Source organism: Delphinapterus leucas, chromosome 9 (assembly GCF_059928025.1).
Source record: "Delphinapterus leucas isolate spDelLeu-1000000601 "Yukka" chromosome 9, BTC_Dleu_Yukka2, whole genome shotgun sequence".
NCBI classification, from domain to species: domain Eukaryota; kingdom Metazoa; phylum Chordata; class Mammalia; order Artiodactyla; family Monodontidae; genus Delphinapterus; species Delphinapterus leucas.
Window position 1 is genome coordinate 22917029 of NC_143137.1, and position 20364 is coordinate 22937392.

Genomic DNA, 20364 nt, shown 5'->3' on the forward strand with positions numbered 1-20364 from the left:
GGATTGGGTTTCAGAAAGGACATCATCGCAGATAATTTTGGGGCTCTGATCAAACCACAAGTCTGTAATGGCTAAATCATATACGAATTTGAAATCTAACAGCACTTTAATTGGCAACTTTGCTCAATGCCACTACCAAAAGTTGAAACGGAAATTAATTGAACTCAAATATCGATGTTCACCATCATCCATGACAATCTTGATCTCTTATTCACAATTTCATGAAATGAGACAGACCAATATCTTTTTGCTTGCTTTATGAGTCTCTAAACTTCTGCTCTTCCTAACCAAGGATATTCACCCTAGAACACTCTCAGCTGGTTCCTCATTTTCTTCACTCAGGTGAAAAGGAACTCCTTGGTCTAATGGCTTAAGTCACTAGGCCTGAGCAGAGGGAGCTGCAGCCCTATACCAAATACAGCCAGAAGGCAATTTAGGATACTATGACTGACAGGAAAAGCCTTACCACTTAACAAGTTTATCTATCAAAGTAGTTCTCAAATTTTAGGTTCATCAAAATCACCCAGTGAGCTTATAAAAATGCATTGCAAGGCCCCACCCCAGGGTTTCTGATTTAGTAAATCTGGGTGGGGACCAAAATTTTGCATTTCTAACAAGTTTCCAGGTGCTGCTGCTGCTGCTGCTGCTGCTGCTGGTCTGGGGACCACAGTTTGAGAACCACTGCTCTAACACTCTCTGCAAGCATGAATCAATTCGCCCTAACTCTCTTAACTCTCTCCTTAACCAACCATTTTATCCTATCTATGGCTATGACCATGGAGGCATATTCATAGGCAGAAAAGAAAAGGTTATTTCAAAGGTCAGAGAATGGAATGAGGTGATCCTTTCTTTATACACAACACAGGATATAAAGAGAACTGGGTCTAATTCTGATTTCTACAATTTAAGGCTAAGAATAGATGGTTAACACATTAAGAAAAATAGGACTCATGGGGAGGATAGAAGATCTATTTACCCTACAGAAGAGCACGCCAAGAAATAACAAATTAATTCCTTTTCAAGTACAGAAAGTAGTACTACAAAGGATGGTGATCAGAGGTTCTTTTTTGTATCTCCATTTCTTAACATTTCTAGTACTTAACATCTGTAATCCTCATTTGTAAAATAGGAACAATAATACCTACTTTGTCTATCTCAAATGTGTGCTGAGAAAATACAATAATGTACGTGAGAAGGTTTTAGAGGCAACATAATGATACACAAATATAAAATATTAACATTTCTATTTTTTTAGGTCAAAAGTTCTTCACCTAGAGTCCATGGATGTCTAGATGCTCTGAAACAGAATGCAAAATGTTGTGTATGTGTATATTTTCCTAGGGAGAGGGTCCATAGTTTTCATCAGTTGCTCAAATGGGTCTTTGCTTTAAGTGTCAATCCTGACCCAGAGTTATAGTGAAGCTACCTCTACGGCCATTTACCAGATACCTTAAATGTTTTTGTCTCACTTCCAACTAGATATGGTTCAAGCATTCTTAGAGACATCTCTCCCTTCCAAGCCAAATCAGCTGCTGGAACAAATTCTTCATCTATAAAAGGGATTACTTCTAGCCGAAAGAAAATCGGGTAACCAGCTGGCTGGGTACTCAAGAAAGTGAATTAGATTTCCTATGGAAAAGTACCCAGTACTACAAAGAGCTTGAGTGGGAGGAGGAAATATTAAGATGTAGAAACTTAAGAAAAGGTTACTGCTGATCTCCATGCACATAAGAGGAGGTATTTTCACCTACCACTAGGGACTAAAGATTTCTCAGGGGAAGTGAGAATATATTAATAAAGACAGTCTTTAAAAGGATGAGTTCCCCAACCTTTTAGCAGTAAAACTGCCTGAACAAAGCTAAGAAAATCTTTCACATGAAAATAGCTGGGGAGCAGAGGCTCTAGCAGAAGTTTTCCAGTGAATGATGGAATGTTAACTTGAAGCTCTACCTTGTCAATTCTCAAGACGGGTTCTTCAAACTTCGTCCTGGCTTATTTCCCTGCTGGGAGTCAGTGATGTGAGTACTGTCAACTGCTGTCTGTGGTCTTGAGTCCTATTCTCTGAGGGGTATGCCAGTCCCTTTTTGCTACTGATCATTAACAAGAAGGGAGGTACTATAATGCACCTTCTCTGCTAAATTTTCCCCCTGAAAGAAGGTTTGAGAGCCTTGTCATACTTCCTTTGGGGGCAAGGATAGTCTCAGTGGAAAATTCATTACATTAATATGTAAACTGGAACATGAGTTATTTGTTAAAGCTGTCTTAAATGGAAATTTTGACCCACTATTGGGAACTGGCTCCAGGGTTTCCTCTTGGGGATTAAAAGGCACTCTAACACTTTACAGGTAAAGTCTGGAAATCTATAGGCAACACACTAGAGGGTGCTCAGTGGCTCACTGCGGTGGCTAAGTGGATACTGGTGGCAGCCTAACGAAGCACTTTCAGACCAGGTCAGAACTTAACAACTATGTGGTATCTGAAAGAAAGCCTCAAGAGGTTAATCTTTGGCAAGGGAAAGATAACAGATGAAAAAACTGAGTAATTGAGGCCAGCCCCTCCCTACTTTTTCTCATTGTTCTTAAAAAAAATCTACTGATCAAAGGTATTTTGCTGGTTTTTGAGAGAGAAGGGCCAGGAAATCGCTAAGTAAAAGAGGTGCCATATTGAAAACAAAGCAGAGCTGTGCTTTATTAAAGAACGTTTTTTAAAAGCTGGGAAGTCTTAGGTGGTATCGCTTGAGCAATGGTCACACTAACTCCTTTAGGACAGTTATCTTGTTCACTTAAATAAAAAGAAGGTGAGTAGGTAAAAGTCCAGTAGGAGCTCCTCTTGAGAGGATGTGCTCAGCAGATAAGACAGCGTCGAGATGTATTACTTACGAGAATAAGAGTTACTATCACACTTCCGTTGACTGAATTGACACACCAGTGTTCTGCGGAATTCTTCTGTAATATTCCTTTATAGAAGTACCAAAAGTTAATATCTTAATGTGAGCCCTCACCTAAGAAAACCAGAATTCCTGCTTCCCCTTCTTGTTATTAGTGAGTGCTGGAGATTCAAAAACAAACTTAGAAATCCAACTAGAATTGTTATTTCCATTAGTTCTAAAACACTGCATTATTTGAAATAAGCTTGTGGATGGGTAGGATTTCTTTTGATCAAATGTCTTAAAACTGAGCACAAGGTTCTGGAACAACATTAAGAACAAGAGGAATAACCGCAACAAAAATAATAATTGTTATGGGAGTTGAAACATGGGCTAGTCAGTTGGGCCTTTGTTAGGTCTACTGTATATCAGTCTCATTACTGATGGTTATTTCTCTAAGCCCATAATTCCATAAACACTGAAAAGAATTTGGAATATGTTGTATACAGTCTAACCAGTTTTCAACGGGGAAAAATATATACATTTAATATATATATTATATATGTGTGTGTGTGTATATATATATATATATTAAAAAACATAAGCAGTATATAGACTATAAGAAATCAGGCTAAACCTGGAAGAAAGCAGACAGGAACATAAGGATGGTTGCTGTTTTTAAATCAAAAGTTAAAACTGGATCTAAAATATTAGGTTTTATGTGCTAGTTCTTATCAACAAATTAAGTCCTTATTATAATTATATTAAAAATATCAGGCAATAAAGATATTTTGAAAAATAGTACCAAGGGAGCTATATAGGGACTTCCCTGGTGGTCCAGTGGATAAGACTCCACTCTTCCACTGTAGGGGGCACGGGTTCGATCCCTGGTTGGGGAACTAAGATCCCATGTGCCTTGCGGCATGGCCAAAAAATTTTTTTAATTAATTAATTAAAAAAGAGAGCTATATTTCCTGCCTTTTAGAAACACACATATAAAGAATATTTGGGGAACTGTTTTGGCTGGTGGGAGAAAAATGGGCAGATAGGGGATAAATGTCTTAAGTCTTCTCAGGCTTGAGAGAGAGCACCATTTCTACAAGTTGTTTTTGTTTTTTTTCCCCTCACTATTCTTTTTCTTTACCCTCATGAGAAGTAAACTAAGCATTAGTTTGCAAATAGAATGCAAAGCAATCACAGTATAACACAATCCACGCAGTACACCGGCAGCAGTGGGGAAGCTCACCCCAGCCCAGACAACAGGCAATAAGCTGACTCTGGCCACGCAGCTCTCAGACCTTCCCAGCTCACTCATAGTTTTAAAAAATATTTTTTTTTTTAAGAAAAAAGAAAGGAAAGCTGCAAGGGTGACCCAGGACATAGGAATTAATCAGAAATTAGAGTAATAACTGTTTTCCCAATCACAGGTCTTGGTAGGGACTTTTCACAGCGATCCCTATCACCTGTCAGAAATGGCTGCCTCATTATCAAGAAACAGAAGGAAAAGCAAAGTGACCAAAGAACTCACCATCCACTCAGGCACGTGAAAAGCTGAGGTGCCCTCATTACCGTCCCCATTCTCCATAGTGCAGGCTTGAGTAATCTATGTCCTGAAGCAAAAGGGAAAGTGGTTTGGAAATGCCAGGGTTTTCTGAGTGCCCAAAAGCAGAGCCAAACCTAGTGATTCAGAAGTTCACAATATCTAGCAGAAGCTGCATCCCCTTTCACAGAGGCTTCCTATTAAAATCAAGATCATTAGTCAACTGTCTGATAAATCCCCTACTGGCCAGCTGCAGATCTTCTGATTCAAAATCAGAGCCGATGCAAGGCTCTACACCCAGGCACTACACCCAGGCACCCAAGGTTCCTACAGGACACTCACTGTTCAATGCTACCCAGACAGTGTCCCCACCTCCCCCGTGGGGACTTTCTGCAGCAACAGTCAGGCTTCCTCTTTTTCCAACCCCCCCCATAAGGCACTTGTTAACTTTCTCCCGCCCCTGAGCACGCATCACTGGACGTACTGATACCAAGATCAATAAGGATTGAGGTCAAGGAGGCACACCCATTTCTTGAGAGTTGCTTGATTTGGATCTGCACAGTAAACAGGCGTTTCCCTGCGATCAAGAGTTCCTTATGGCTTTCAAGTTTAAACAGTTATGCGGAAGCTCCCCATCTGCTCACACCAGGGATCTGGCACCAAACTCAGGCATATCTCAAGTTAAATTCTTATTGCACAGGAGATTTGGATGGAGCCAGGGAAGATCTCTTGCAAAATCAGAACTTAGAAGCTCTGAAGAAAGTTCTAGGACCACAACTCCCTCTGCTGGCTCCCTGTGCTATGTACATGAAAGTCTAAGGGTCTTCAGCTACCAAAAGATAGGCGCCCACTGTAAATTACCTGCTTCCCTGAGGCTAGTCAGGAGCTACCACAACGTAGGTAGGTTTGGGGGAGCCAGGGTTTCCAATCAAGACTAGTGCTGTCTATTTTATACATAGTAGTTTGTGATTCTTAATCCCCTACCCCACTTTCCCTTTCCCCACTGGTAACCACTAGTTTGTTCTCTACGTCTGTGAGTCTACAAGGATATACTGTACAGCACAGGGAATATAGCCAATATTTTAAAATAACTTGCAATTGAGTATAATCTATAAAAATATTGAATCACTATGTTGTACACCTGAGACTAATATAATATTGCAAATCAACTAACTTCAATTATTTATTTTTCGTCGTGCTGCATGGCTTGTGGGGTCTTAGCTCCCCGACCAGGGCCCCCAGCTGTGAGAACCAGAGTCCTAACCACTGGACCACAAGAGAGTTCCCTATACTTCAATTTTTTTAAAAAAGACTAATGCTGCCTCGAAGTCCCTATCCAATGCTGTTTTTTACTCACAGGTCCGGTTTCAGAAAGAAACAGGATGCCAACACAGTAGTCTTATACACTATCACCTTAAGGGACCTCAGAAGCTGCTTCCTCCTTATGTCCCCATACCAGCTCCCTTCTCCTTATACACTTCAGAAGTTTGGAAATAAGACAAAACTAGAAAAAAGGTGACCCAATCTATTTACCTTCTTAATTAATTCCTAGAGTATATTATCCAATAAGAGTACCATAGATTTCAGGCACAAACGAAGCCCAACAAGATATGCCTGCTCTGGTCCCCTTCAAAACCAGGGCCTCCTTACAGTGTTAATTCCCATTGCAGAGGATAATTTCTCTGGAGCTGATAGTCATAATATTGTGATTGTGATTATAGGTTCATTGCCCTTTTGGGCTTTCGTCGGTTAAAGGAACGGTCCTTTGGATATGGAATGGAAGAGAGGAAGGTAACTTCTAGGGAAAGAGGTGTTATTGCAAGATGCCAGAAAGGGCAGAATTCAAATGACTGACCTGGAGGTCCGGACTGGAGAGAAAGGCAATTGAAAACAGAAGGGGACTGTTGGACCAGATGAATGCAGAGGTGTCAAAGGATTAGAGATCACAGGGCAGGTAGAGATCAGATGCAATAAGAAAAGAGAACAGCACGGGTGGAAGTAAAGGAAGCTGTGGTCATAGAGGAGCTATGGAGTGAAGCAATTTGAGTGACAGCAAGGTACAGAAGGTCGATGAAATGCAGGAGAGATTTGCGGTCAGGGTTTCAATTTTGATAAAGCCCTCTGTAATCAGATTGTCAATTTCGATAAAGCTTCAGGTCTCAGCAGCCTCCAGTTATTGTCCTCTGTCTGGTCTTCCTTTTAATCCAAACTTCTTTTTTTTTTTGCGATACGCGGGTCTCTCACTGTTGTGGCCTCTCCCGTTGCAGAGCACAGGCTCCGGACGCGCAGGCTCAGCGGCCATGGCTCACGGGCACAGCCGCTCCGCGGCATGTGGGATCTTCCCGGATCGGGGCACGAACCCGTGTCCCCTGCATCGGCAGGCGGACTCTCAACCATTGCGCCACCAGGGAAGCCCAATCCAAACTTCTTAATAAAATGAGAAGTTAACATTTGTTGCCTAAATTTCCAATGATGTATTTCATTTGACATTTTTTTTCTTTTGGCCACGCTGCGGCTTGCAGGATCTTAGTTCCCCAACTAGGCACTGAACCCTGGCTGCGGCAGTGAAAGTGGTGAGTCCTAACCACTGGACCGCCAGGGAATTTCATCTGGGCTTTAAATGCAACATATCTAAAATCAAAACGATTGCTCCATCTTTCCTTTCCCCCCACTCTTCAAACAATAGTTTCTTCTCCTTACTTTTGTACCACTGTTCCCTCGGTCATCCAAATATAAAAACCTCAGTCATCTTTGATTTCTCCCTTTTCCCTAGTTTCTAGAACAATCAGTTGCCAATTATTTTTGAGTCCTACGACACCAAGCATCTCATCTCTCCCTCCCTGTCCATTTTCATTGCCTCCTAAAAACCCTCTATAAATCCTTTCCAATAGGATCTTCCACTACTCATCCCTAAATATTCTGTATCCCCAGGTAAGCTGTATTACCTGTTATTTCCTGAATGTGAAGACTGTACAGCAGAGCATCTAAGAGCTCTGGTTTTGGAGTTAAACAGACCTGGGTTCGTATCCTGGCTGTCATGTAATTAACCTTTCCAACCATCCAGTTTTATAATCTGTACAGTGGAAATAATAATAGCCATCTCACAGGATTGATGCAAGGATTTTAAAAGTTTGCATACACTGAGTACTTAATAAATGGTAGCTCTTACTTGTGTCACTGTTATGCCGTCTCCTTTCCCACCTCAATGCCTTTGCTCATGCCATTTTCTCAGATTGAAATGCATTCATTCTGCCTTCACTTCCATCATCTTCACATATTCAGATACTTCAAGGAATTCCCTGAAGGTCCAATGGTTAGGACTCTGTGCTTCCACTGCAGGGGGCACAGGTTCAATCCCTGGTTGAGGAACTAAGATCCCACATGCCACACACCATGGCCAAAAAAACACCCCAAAGACGAAAAACAAATTCTTCGAGGTTCGGCTCAAATGATTGTTCTGCCATGGAATCTAACCTAAAAAACAAAGGAATCTCCCTTTTCTCTAATACTGTTCCTTGGTCACATCACTATTTTCACCTTTCCTCATATTACAGTTACTGGTGTATGTGCTGTCCCTCATTAGTTCAGGCTCTTCGGGGGCTTTTGATTTGCCTATAGTGTCCGGCATATGGTAAGGGCTTAAGAAATTGTCAAATTTTGTATGCTGTACATATACCTTATAGTACTCTGGGGCAACTTGCATAACCAATGTGTTAAATACATTTATGTCCACTTTGTAGGATTTGGAACACTATTTTATACCTTTAGGGGCTTAGTTATACACTACTGACCAAAGCTATGACTTATTTGTGGTGAGTCCTTAGTAAGGTTTTAATCCTTAATTATAACATTATCTCTGAAAGAATATACAATCTGCTTTCCATTGCTTGATCTGCATCAACTGTAATCTATTATGATCTGCATCATAATGAAGCTTTTAGAAACAAATCAAGGCCAAAGGACTATTTCACTGCTAGAGTAGAGCCCAACCCTTAAAATATGTCAGTGATCAGCAAAGTACTAGGTTCTTGGTACTCCTGTTGATGTTTTCTGCACAATCTGTTATTAAATATATGGGGAGAGGAAGGGATAAATTAGGGGTTTGGGATTAGCAGATACAAACTACTATATATAAAATAGATAAAAACAAGGTCCTGCTGTATAGCACAGGGAACTATATTCGATATCCTGTAATAAACCATAATGTAAAAGAATATGAAAAAGAATATGTATATATGTGTGTAACTGAATCACTTTTCTGTACACCAGAAACTAACACAACATTGTAAATCAACTATACTTCAGTAAATAAATAAATAAATGGAAGGTGACTGCCCTCATGGTATTGCTAAAATGTGGAAGAAGATAACTTTTAAAGAAGACAGGGTTGGGAATAAAAGAATAAGCACAAGTAAAATATATCACTTTAGCTAAACTAAATGTCATTTTAGTTGTGACTTTTTTTAGAACAGGTTTTACCTAAAATATCCTTCATTTGAAAACTGAAGCCTTATTATACCTTTCTGTAATGACTCTGAAACAAAAATAAAACAGTAGCTATTACAATTGAGAACTGAAGGTCTATTAACTGAGTGGGACTGCACAAGGCACAGGGTATAGGTGTAGGTACTAGTTATAAAGTTGTTTTCATTCTAATTTAATTTTACCATAATGTGCCTTAGAAGATACACCTATAGCAGGAGCAGGAGTGAGACCCCTGCGTATGATTATCTATAATAATCACCCTGAACATTTAGGAGTTTGCAACTTCAAAAGGATACACAAACGGCACCTGCTCCTGCAGCCCTCAAGCTTTACAAAAATTGATCAAGTATGTGAATAGCTCAAAAGAATCTCATTTTCACTCCAAGAAGAAGATGGACTTGAAGTTCTATGTGCCAGTGGTGTTCCTACCAGTGGTGATTTGATACTAGTATCATCATTAAATTAATGAGGGCAAGCCAGATGACTTGCCAGAGTGAATATATGCTTGGGGCTGGAGGGGAAAGGGCAAGAAGTTAATATTTCCAGGGGCCAAAGTCAAAAAGAACAAGAAGTAATTACAATGTGATGAAGAAGTAACTACAATGGCAGAAAAGTTTTAAACAGGAGGCAATAAATCTGGAGCCTAGAGAGTCATAAGGCACAGGGCAAAGAATACAAGAATGTGACCCTGTCCTCTATTCCTGGCTTGGCCCTAATGGTTTTATTAGACTTTAGCAAGTCACCTAAGTACTCCCTTCTTCAGTTTCCTTATTATAAAATAAGGGGGAGGTGAGTAAGAGGGCACTGTGGAAGGTTAGAACTGGTTCCTTCCAGTTCTGACATTCGGTATTTCTAATCCATCTGGTTTCTCTGAGGCCATAAGAGAAAGCAATAACTACTCCTTAGTCACCTAAGTTACAGCTTATTGTAGAGGCTAAGGTTTCTAACCAGCAGAGTTCAGAGTTCCATCTGGTCAATTATGAGGTTGGCTGAAATTGCTAAACTTTAAATCTCCTTTGCCCCTTCAAACCTGAAATGCCCACGCTACCTGAGCAACCGGAGTTAAGTCCTACTACCGCCCCCCGCCCACCAACTTTAATGTTAGGCATCCTATCTCTCAGTTCCTCAGTGATCTTAAGACTCACATCCCACAGGTATTTTATATTCCACATGGAGGCATCATCATTACTGGTAAAGACTACAGGCTTTAAGAGTTAGATAGGCTTGGGTTTAAGGCTAGCTCCATTACTTACTAGCTGTGTATCTTTTGGTAACCTATATAACTTTTTTGAGCCTTTGCTTCCTCATCTGTAAAACAGGATAATAAAACCCTCCTCAGATTAAGGTTATAAAGATTAAAAAATACATATAATACACAGAAAGCACTCAGCACAGTGCCAGGGAACTATTTTGTCCAAAACTAGACATAGCAGAGTAGTGCCAGATGGGTTTGAATCTTGATTCATCACTTACCAACTGTGTAACCTTAGACAAATTATTTATCCTCCTTGTGCCTCAGTTTTCTCATCTTTAAAATGGGGACATTAAGAATATCTACCTTATGGGATTGCTGAGAAGATAAAATAAATTAACATATATAAAGCACTTAGAACAGTGCCTGCAACTTATCAGTGCTATGTACCATTTACTATTATTATTAATAAATATAACATGTACATCCCCCAACACACCCAAATTCATCTTTTCTTCTTATACATGGTGAATTCATTCAATTGAACCACAAATATTTATTGGGTGCCTATCATGTGCCAGGCAGCATAGAAAGAGTCCCTGCATTCATTGTGCAGGAGAGAGAGAGGCAATTCAATAATTACTAAAAATAAAGTGTGAAAAATGATAAGGTAAGTACAGACTGCTATGGGAGTATATGGCAAGGGTACCAATCATGTGTACTGGGAGTGTCACATCAGAGAAGCCCCATTTAAGCTGAAAGGTAATGGATAAGTAGGGGGTACCTGGTGTGCATTTGGTGGGGAGGGGGAATGAGAAGAGTATTCCAAATAGGAGGAAGAATATGTTCTCCGCATTATCTCTTGCAATCTGTCCTATCGTCTTCACACCAGCTGTCTAAAGCCTGACCATCATCCTATCCATCTAAATCAGTGCTTCTTAAACTTGAATGTGTCTACAAATTATTTGGAGATCTTGTTAACATTCTGATTCTGATTTAGTAAGTCTGGAATAGGTCCCAAGATTCTACATTTTTAACAGCTCTCAGATGATGGCAATACTGCTGAGACTACACTTTGACAGGGCCTAGACTCCATCCCTGTAATAACCTACTTCAGTTCATTAAATTAACTTATTTATATGTGATTATCATCTGCACAATTATTTTACACACCACTTCCTTGTTCATAATGCCTCAACAGCTCCCCATTGTCTTCGAAATAAAATCCGAACTCCTCGGCATGACACACAAGACCCTTCATGATAGCCTCCGTGTCTCTCCTGAGCCTCACTCAGCTCTCTGAGTTCCCCCAGATCCCCACTCTGAACACATATACTCTAACTTCCTTCAGTACATATTTCCAGCTCCAGGTCTAGGTTAAGAATCAATTCTAGGGAATTCCCTGGCAGTCCAGGGGTTAGGGCTCTGCGCTCTCACTGCTGAGGGCCGGCGACCTAAGATTCCACAAGCCGCATGGGGAGGTGAAAAAAAACATCAATTCTATGATTTACTGAATAATAACCCAGACTGATCTCTATTATAGCACATATCAGTGCCGATTGTATAACTGAACATTTATCTGTTTACACAGCAGAACTGTAAGAAATTTGAGGGCAGATATTATGTCTCATTCCTGTATTCCAAGCACATAGCAAACAACCAATGATTATGCACTGAATTTTTAAAAAATGACTTAATCAAAGAACAGCTACCTCAGAGTAAAGCCCCAAATGAATAAAATATACCACAGGCACCTGAAGGGTAAAAGGAAAGAAAAGGGACTCAGGTATGAGTAAGTATTGACAAAACCATAAAAAGAAACTGCATCATAACAAAATCATGCCTAGTATCCCTAAATGTACCTCCTTGCCACTGACGAATCCAGTCACTGTTACAATTAAGCAATACAGAGACTATAGTACACTAAAGCAGGCACCAAGCCACCTTTCCCACTCCCTGTTAAGTCCTCTAGAATCTGGGAGCGGAATGTGGACTTGAATCCTCAATCTCCCTGACACAGCTAATAGCGCTCCACTTAGGTCAGAGTTCAATTTGCTGCATAGTTAGCACCCCTAGCTAAAACTGGCCTCAAAAAGCAATCAAGCTTAAACTTGAAAGCTTCTTCTTAAACATGAAAACAACTAGAGTAAGAGCAGACAAGGATTTGCATTCAGGGCCCTCAATTTTATCACAGAGTGGGAAGTAGGGGAAGGGTAGGAAGGATGCAGGATGAAATAATGAAGCATAATGCCATTAAATAAATGTGGAATGTAGACTTCTCACTACATTATTTTTTATAATAAACTTTAAATTCAGGCATAATGTATCTACAGAAAAAGTACGTAAGTCAGAAAGTTACAGTTCGATAAAATTTCAAAAGTCAACATACCTATGTAACCACTACCCAGATAAGGAAATAGAACTTTATCAGCACCCTAGAGTCTTCCCTCATGACCCCTCTCAGTCATTACCTTCACTCCTCCTTAAAGGTAATCTCTGATTCCTATCACTATTTATCAATTTTGCCTATATTTAAACCTGATGTAAATACCATAAAAGATGCATTCTTAAGAGCGTGATTTTTTCCTGCTCAATGTTTCTAAGAGTTATCCAAGTTCATTGATTTAGCAGTAGTTCATTTATTTGTATTGCCTGAAAGTACCCCATTGCATGACTATTCATAATTTATTGAATCCATTCTCCTGTTGAAAGTTGGTTTCAGTTTGGGGGCCTTAAATAATAATATTGCTGTGTATGTTCTTGTCTATGTCATGTGGTACCCATATGAAAATATTTCTGTAGGATATAGGTACGTAAGAGTAGAATTGCTGGGTTATAGGGTATGCATATGTTTGGCTAGGTAGATAATGTCAAGCAATTTTCCAAAGTGTTGGTACCATTTTATACTCCTACCAGCAGGATATCAATGTTCCAGTTGCTTCATATCCTTGTTAGTGCTTAGTATTGTCGGTCTTTTTACATTTTAGGCATTCCAGGTAATGGTGTCACATTGTGATTTTAATCTGCATCTCACCACCACAACTACCATCATGACCACAACCTGAGCACATTTTTTTATGGCCTTTATTTTGTAGAGGTACATTTCCTCTATAGCCACTTCGTTGAGAGTTTTTTTTTACCACGAATGGATGTTGAATCTTGCCAAATGCTTTTTCTGCATCTACTTAGATGATCGCATGATATTTAGCCTTCATTTTGTTAATCACATTGATTGATTTGCAGATACTGAACCATCCTTGCCTCTCTGCAATAAATCCCACCTGATCATGGTATATGATCCTTTTTATGTATTGTTAAATTTGGCTTGCTAATATTTTGTTGAGGTTGTTGAGGATTTTTGCACCTATGTTGATCAGGAATATTGGCCTGTAACATTTTGTGTGTGTGTGTGAAAAAATATAAGATTTGCCATTTTAAAGTGTACAATTCAGTGGCAATAATTGCATTGTTGTGCAACCATCACCACCATCCATCCCTGGGACTCTTTCATTATCCCAAACTGAAACTCTATACCCATTAAACAATAACTCCTCATTCCCTTTCTCCCCCAGCCCCTGATAACCACTATTCTACTTTCTTTCTCTTTGAATTTGACTAGGTACCTCATATAAGTGGAATCATACAATATTTGTCCTTTTGTCTGATTTCACTTAGTATGTTTTTAAGGTCTATCCATATTATAGCATGTATCAGAATTTCATTCCTTTTTAGGGCTCAATAATATTCCATTGTATGTATACAGTACATTTTGTTTATCTATTATTCTTCCATCGATGGACATTTGGGTTGTTTCCACCTTTCGGTTATTGTGAATAGTGCTGCTACAAACATAGGTGTACAAATATCTGTTCGAGGCCCTACTTTCAATTCTTTTGGGTATATACCCAGAAGTGGAATTGATGGATCATATGGTAATTTCTGTTTAATTTTTAATTTATATTTATTTATTTATTTGGCTGCGTCTGGTCTTCATTGTGGCACACAGGATCTTCGATGCGGCATGCAGGATCCTCCTTTGCTCTTTGTTGTGGCACTTGGGCTTCTCTCTAGTTGTGGCGCGTGGGCTCCAGGGCGCTTGAGCTCAGTAGTTGTGCGTGGGCTTAGTTGCCCTGCGGTATATGGGACCTTAGTTCCCCAACCAGGGATCGAACCTACATCCCCTGCATTGGAAGGCAGATTCTTAACCACTACAAGTGGTTAAGTCCCCTGTTTAATTTTTTGAGTATCAACCATACTATTTTCTACAGAAGCCACACCATTTTACATTCCATCAGCAATGCACAAGGGTTCCAACTTGGAGAAGTTGGAACTCTTGTGCACTGCCAAGAATATTTTTATGCTTATTGGCCATTTGTATATCCTCTTATGTGAAGTGGCCTTTCAAGTATTCTGCCTATTTTTCTTTCAGGTTTTCAGTCTTTCCCTCATGAGTCTGTTTAAGTCATTTACAGATTCTGATTATGAGTCTTTTGCAAACATCTTCCACTCTGTGGCTTCCACTCTTACTGTTTTCTTTTTTTTCAATCTTTGTTTTGAAATAATTATAGACTTAGAAAGAAATTTGTAAAAATAGTGCAGAGAGCTCCCATATACACTCCACTCAAGATCCTCTAATGTTAACAACTTGTAAAATGAGGGTAATTATCAAAACTAATAAATTAACGTTGGTAACAATCCTATTAACTAAATTATAGACTTTATTTGGATTTCAAAAGTTTCTCCAAATGTCCTTTTTTAGTTCTAGGACCCAACCCAGGATCCCACATTACATTCAGTTGTCATGTCTCCTTAGTCTCCTCCAATCTGTGATAATTCCTCAGTCTTTCATGACCTTGACAATAGTAGTTGACTGAATCCTGAAATAAAGCTATGCATTAATTGGACTTAAAACAAAACAAAACATATGCTCATCTTTTCTGATTAAATTTTTAGTCTCCACCCCAGTTTTACTGCGATATAATTGACATACAATATTGTATTAGTATAAGGTATACAACATAATGTTTTATTTTGTTTTTTGGGGTTTTTAAAAACTTTTTAAAATATTTATTTATTTAATTTACTTATTTTTGTCTATGTTGGGTCTTCGTTGCTGCGCGGGGGCTTTCTCTAGTTGTGGTGAGCAGGGGCTACCCTTCCTTGCGGTGCTCGGGCTTCTCATTGCGGTGGCTTCTCTTGTTGCAGAGCATGGGCTCTAGGCACACAGGCTTCAGTAGTTGTGGCACGTGGGCTCAGTAGTTGAGGTTTGCAGGTTCTAGAGCACAGGCTCAGTAGTTGTGGCGCCCAGGCTTAGCTGCTCCGCGGCATGTGAGATCTTCCCAGACAAGGGCTCGAACCCATGTCCCCTGCACTGGCAGGCAGATTCTTAACCACTGCGCCACCAGGGAAGTCCCAAAATAATGTTTTTATATATGTATATACTGCAAAATGATTGCTATTGTAAGTTTAGTTTACACCTGTCACCCCACATAGTTACAGATAGCTTTTCTTGTGATGTTATCTGCTCATCTCTTTTGGTTACTTTTTAATAGAATGGAGATACCAATTTTATATAGTAATAAAGTTTAAACAATTTTAAAGATCAGCTAATTCAAGTTCCTTATTTTAAGGATAAAGAAGTAAAGAACTAGAAATATTACTTATCCAAAGTCTTACAGTACTCCTTTTCCCCAGTGATTTTATTTGGAAGGTGATATATTTTTGTTTGTGACTTTTAATAGATTTTTGGGGTGCTTTAAGTGCCTTAAGTGTTTGGAGACCCTCTCTTCTTAACATGAACCAAGTGGCTCTATTTCCATTAAGAGATCAACAGGGCCTAAATGGCTCCTGAATTGTTGCTCATTTTCTAATTTTTCTGGAATGAAGATGTATTGCTCTTATAAAAATAGAAATAAAGAAGAGAAATGTGTGGTAGACAGAATAATGCCCTCCCCCAAGATGTCCACATCCTAATCTCCAAAGCCTGTGAATACATAGCATGGGTGAGGCTGCAGATGGAAGTAAGGTTGCTAATTGGTTGACCTTGAGATAGGGAGATTATCCTGAATTATCCAAGTGGGCCCAATATAATCAAAAGGTTCCTTATACTTGGAAGAGGGAGGCAGAAGAATGAGAGCCAGAGAGATATTTAAAGATGCTATAATGCTGGCTTTGAGAATGGAGGAAGGGGCCACAAGCCAAGGAATCCTGGCTGCTTCTAGAAGCTGGAAAACGCAAGGAAGTAGATTCTCCTCTAGAGCCTCTAGATGGAATATAGCCCTGCTGACATTTTGATTTTAGTCCACTGAGACCCATTTTGGACTTCTGACTTCTAGAATTATAATTAAATATATTTATATTATATTTAAGCCATAGAAAATTAATACTGGAAGGCTCTGAAATTTTAAGGGGGAGAGGGAGAGATTAGCTGTTTGGTCTTAAATATCTCATTTTCAACTAACTACCCATGAATGCTCAGTTTGGCTAGCAATATTTTCATAACTTTTTAAATTCTGCACATTAAAATGACTAACATTTTAAAAAGTGCTTGGGAATAAGATTCCATTTTTACCAAATCCTTATTTTGTATAAGAACACTGTCAATGAGAGACACTGTTAAGATGTGACTGGAGAGGTAGGCAGGGACTGACTGATGACGTAGGGTTTACAGGTCACAGAAAAGTTTTAATTTTATTCTAAGAATGATAGGAGGCTACTAGGGATTTATGTTTTTAAAAGATCACCATGGCTGTGTAAAAAGAGAAAAACTGAATGAACATGAATGGAAATGAGAAGAATAGTTAGAAGGTCATTAAAACATATGAAAGATGATGGTAGCCTGGACGATGATGACAGTAGTGAATGGATTTAAGACATAGGTTGGTGGTTGACTCAACTGGACTTGGTAACAGACAATGTGAAAGGTAAGGAAGATGTCAAGAATAGCCAACAGGTTTCTGGCTCAAGCAACTGGTTAAGTAGGGATGCCATTGTTAAAATGTGGAAGAATAGGGGAAAAACAGATGTGGCAAGAATATCAAGACTTCAACTTTGGCCATGTTAAGTTTGAATACAGAGTCTAGAGCTCAGAGGAAAGCCTAGGCTGGAAATATAAAATTGGGAGTTATGATTTCATCCGTTTCCATAATTTAAATCCCATGTATAGACAGATATATAAAACCATGGGAATGGATAAAAATTGCCTAGAGAGGAGAAAAAAGCAAACAAACAAACAGAATTCAAGTCTGAGCCCTGATCCATGATGTACCATACAGGATAGAAGAAGAAAAGCCAGCAACTGAAATTTAAGAAGCAGCTGCCAGAAAAGTAAGGGGAAAAATCCAAAGCGAATGGTGTCACTGAAATCAAGAAAGGAGATTCTTTGAAGAAGGAAAGTATGGTCAGGTATTTCAAATACCTGCTGAGAAGTTTAATAAGATGACAGCTGAAAATGGTTTGTAGGACTTGGCAACATGGAGGTTTTGATGACTTGAGGGAGTAATGGAGGTGAAAGCAGGATTAGGGAAAACTGAAGAATGACTGGGAAGTTAAGGAGAGATGGTTTGAATAGACAAGTCTTTTGGAAAATTGGGCTGTGAAGCAGAACAGAGATATGTTAATAACTAAAGAGGGATTACAAGTCAAAGGAAGTTTTGTGTGTGTGTGTGTCTGTGTGTGATTTTGTTCACAAGATGTTTACTAAAGCTTGACTGAACTCTGAAAGGAATGACCCAACACAGGGGGAGGATAAAAATGCGTGTGTCTGTGTGTGTGCGTTTAGAAGTGTAAATAAAGTAAAGAGAGGGGTAAATAGGGTTGCCAGATAAAATTCAGGACATCCAGTTATATTTGAATTTCAGATAAACAACAAATAATTTTTCAGCATAAATGTGTCCCAAATATTGCATGGGACATGCTTATACTGAAAACTATTTGTGGTTATCTGAATTTCAAATTTAACTGTGCAATGTGTTGTTGTTTTTGCCAAGTTTAACAACCTTAGGGATAAATCAAGAAGAAAAGTCTCAGAAGAAAAGAGGGAATGGGATCCAGGGCACAAGTACTTCTTCCTCTGTTATAGAAAGAAAAAAGAAAAATAGATGTAGCAAATTTACAGATGATGGTAATAAGATGAGGGAATTCACATCTAAGAGGTTCCTGCCCTCCAACAATGAGTCATGACATAACATCAATTAAGGGAGGTGTTTGGGGGGCTAGTTCCCTGGTGGTCTAGTGGTTTGGATTCCGTGCTTTCACTGCCATGGCCCGGGTTTGGGAAACTAAGATCCCGCAAGCTGTGCAGCACGGCCAAAATTAAAAAAAAAAAAAAAGGTAGATGGGGAGGAACAGCTGTAGGAGAACTGAAAAGCATTAAGAGACAATTGTTTTATAGTAATTTAAAAACAGACAACTTGGGACTTCCCTGGTGGTCCAGTGGTAAAGAATCCACCTTCAACGCAGGGGATGTGGGTTCGATCCCTGGTCAGGGAACTAAGATCCCACACGCCGCGGGGCAACTGAGCTCGTGCGCCTCAACGAGAGAGCCCAGGTGCCACAAACTACAGAGCCCATGTACCCTGGAGCCTGTGCGCCACAACTAGAGAGAGAAAACCCACATGCCACAACTAGAGATAAGCCTACGCGCCACACCGCAACTACAGAGAAACCCGAGCAGACTGCACGCTGTAAGAAAAAAGATCCCGCTTGCCTCAACAAAGATCCCGTGTGCTGCAGCCAAAACAAAATAAATAAGAAAGACAAATAAATAAAATAAATAAATATTTTAAAATAAATAAACAGGGCTTCCCTGGTGGCGCAGTGGTTGAGTCCGCCTGCCAATGCAGGGGACACAGGTTTGAGCCCTGGTCCGGGAAGATCCCACATGCCGCGAAGCAACTGGGCGCGTCACCACAACTACTGAGCCTGCGCTCTACAGCCCGTGAGCCACAACTACTTCAGCCCGTGCACCTAGAGCCCATGCTCCGTAATGAGAAGCCAACGCAATGAGAAGCGCCACAAGTAGAGAAAGCCCGTGTACAGCCACAAAGACCCAACACAGCGAAAAATAAAGTAAATAAATTTATCAAAATAAATAAAAAAATCCACTGAAAATCTACATTTGGAAAATTAAAAAAAAAAACAGACAACTAGCAGCCACTGAAAGTTTCTAAGTAGGGCAGTAATATCTCTGCAGAATGATATGATAAAAATATGCTAAAGTAAGATGCATTCAAGGGAGAATGTGGCTGAAAGAAATGAGAGCAACTTTAAGGTCAACTTGAAGATGGTTAAAGTCTGTATTTCCAGATTACTATTACATGAATGAAAAAGAAAGGAAACATTTGAGAAATTACATAAAGGAAGAACTAGCAAGATCTAGACAAAGATCTGAATCCAGAGTTGAAGGAGAGAGATGTTCTTATAATATATATGTATATGAGAAGCCATGTTCAACATAGTACATTCAAATTCTACGCACTCAGCAACTTACATCATTACGGCTTTTATGTTTGTGATAATAACCATTATGATTATTTTTCCCTACCTGACAATTTACTGCCAAAAAGTTCTAATTGCTTTCCAAAATTCTTTCATCTTTTCACTTTTTCCTATGAAAGCCAAACAGGGAATATTCTGATGAGTTTCAAAGCAAAATCAATCAAGCATAATTATGATTAGGAAACAGATCTTTTTACATCCAAGGTCAGGATATAATATATTTAAGAGATTCCTTATAAGAAGCAAGAATTGTCCTAGAATCTGAACATTAAAGAAAACCTACTATGTGGATTGCCCCCCACCATCCTCCATATAACAAATAAATTACTGTCTAGCAGCCAGTTTTTGAAAGTTGTGTTGATGACTGAGCTAATGTCTGTAAGATACTTTAATGTCATTGAAGTAAAGAATATAAAAAATACAGTAGATTCTCACTATTCACGGTAGTTATATTCGAATAAAGTCACGACAAACACTGAATTAGCCAACACTGAAGCATTGGTCCTATGGGAAATACAGGGTTAGGCTCCTATGAGTCTCTGATCACATTTTTGTCAAATGATCAACAGATAACCTTGTTTTATATGTTTCTGTTTAAAGACACCTTACTTAACATATGTTGTTGATTCATTAACACTGAACTCACAGCCAACAGCACTATAACTCATGGCTGCATGAAGCTTATCTAATGCACATTTTTCTCTATAAAACATATCACAGCCTTTTTTGTGCTTAGGAACACTAGACAGCACTTTAGCACTACATTTGGGGGACATTTTAAAC

General features: G+C 39.3%; 1 protein-coding gene across 3 annotated transcripts in view; it reads right to left on the reverse strand.

The window, feature by feature from the left end:
- AHCYL2 (adenosylhomocysteinase like 2) overlaps window positions 1–20364 on the reverse strand; it is a 170933-nt gene that overhangs the window by 58242 nt on the left and 92327 nt on the right. Inside the window, exon 1 of one of the 3 annotated variants that reach the window (XM_022581359.3) lies at window positions 4395–4829. The exons of the other annotated variants lie outside the window; for them this stretch is intronic. Within the exon in view, the coding sequence (XP_022437067.1) occupies window positions 4395–4451 (57 nt within the window). The 5' untranslated portion in view covers window positions 4452–4829. Of the gene's footprint in view, window positions 1–4394; window positions 4830–20364 lie in introns of those variants that run through there. 3 annotated transcript variants of the gene reach the window in all.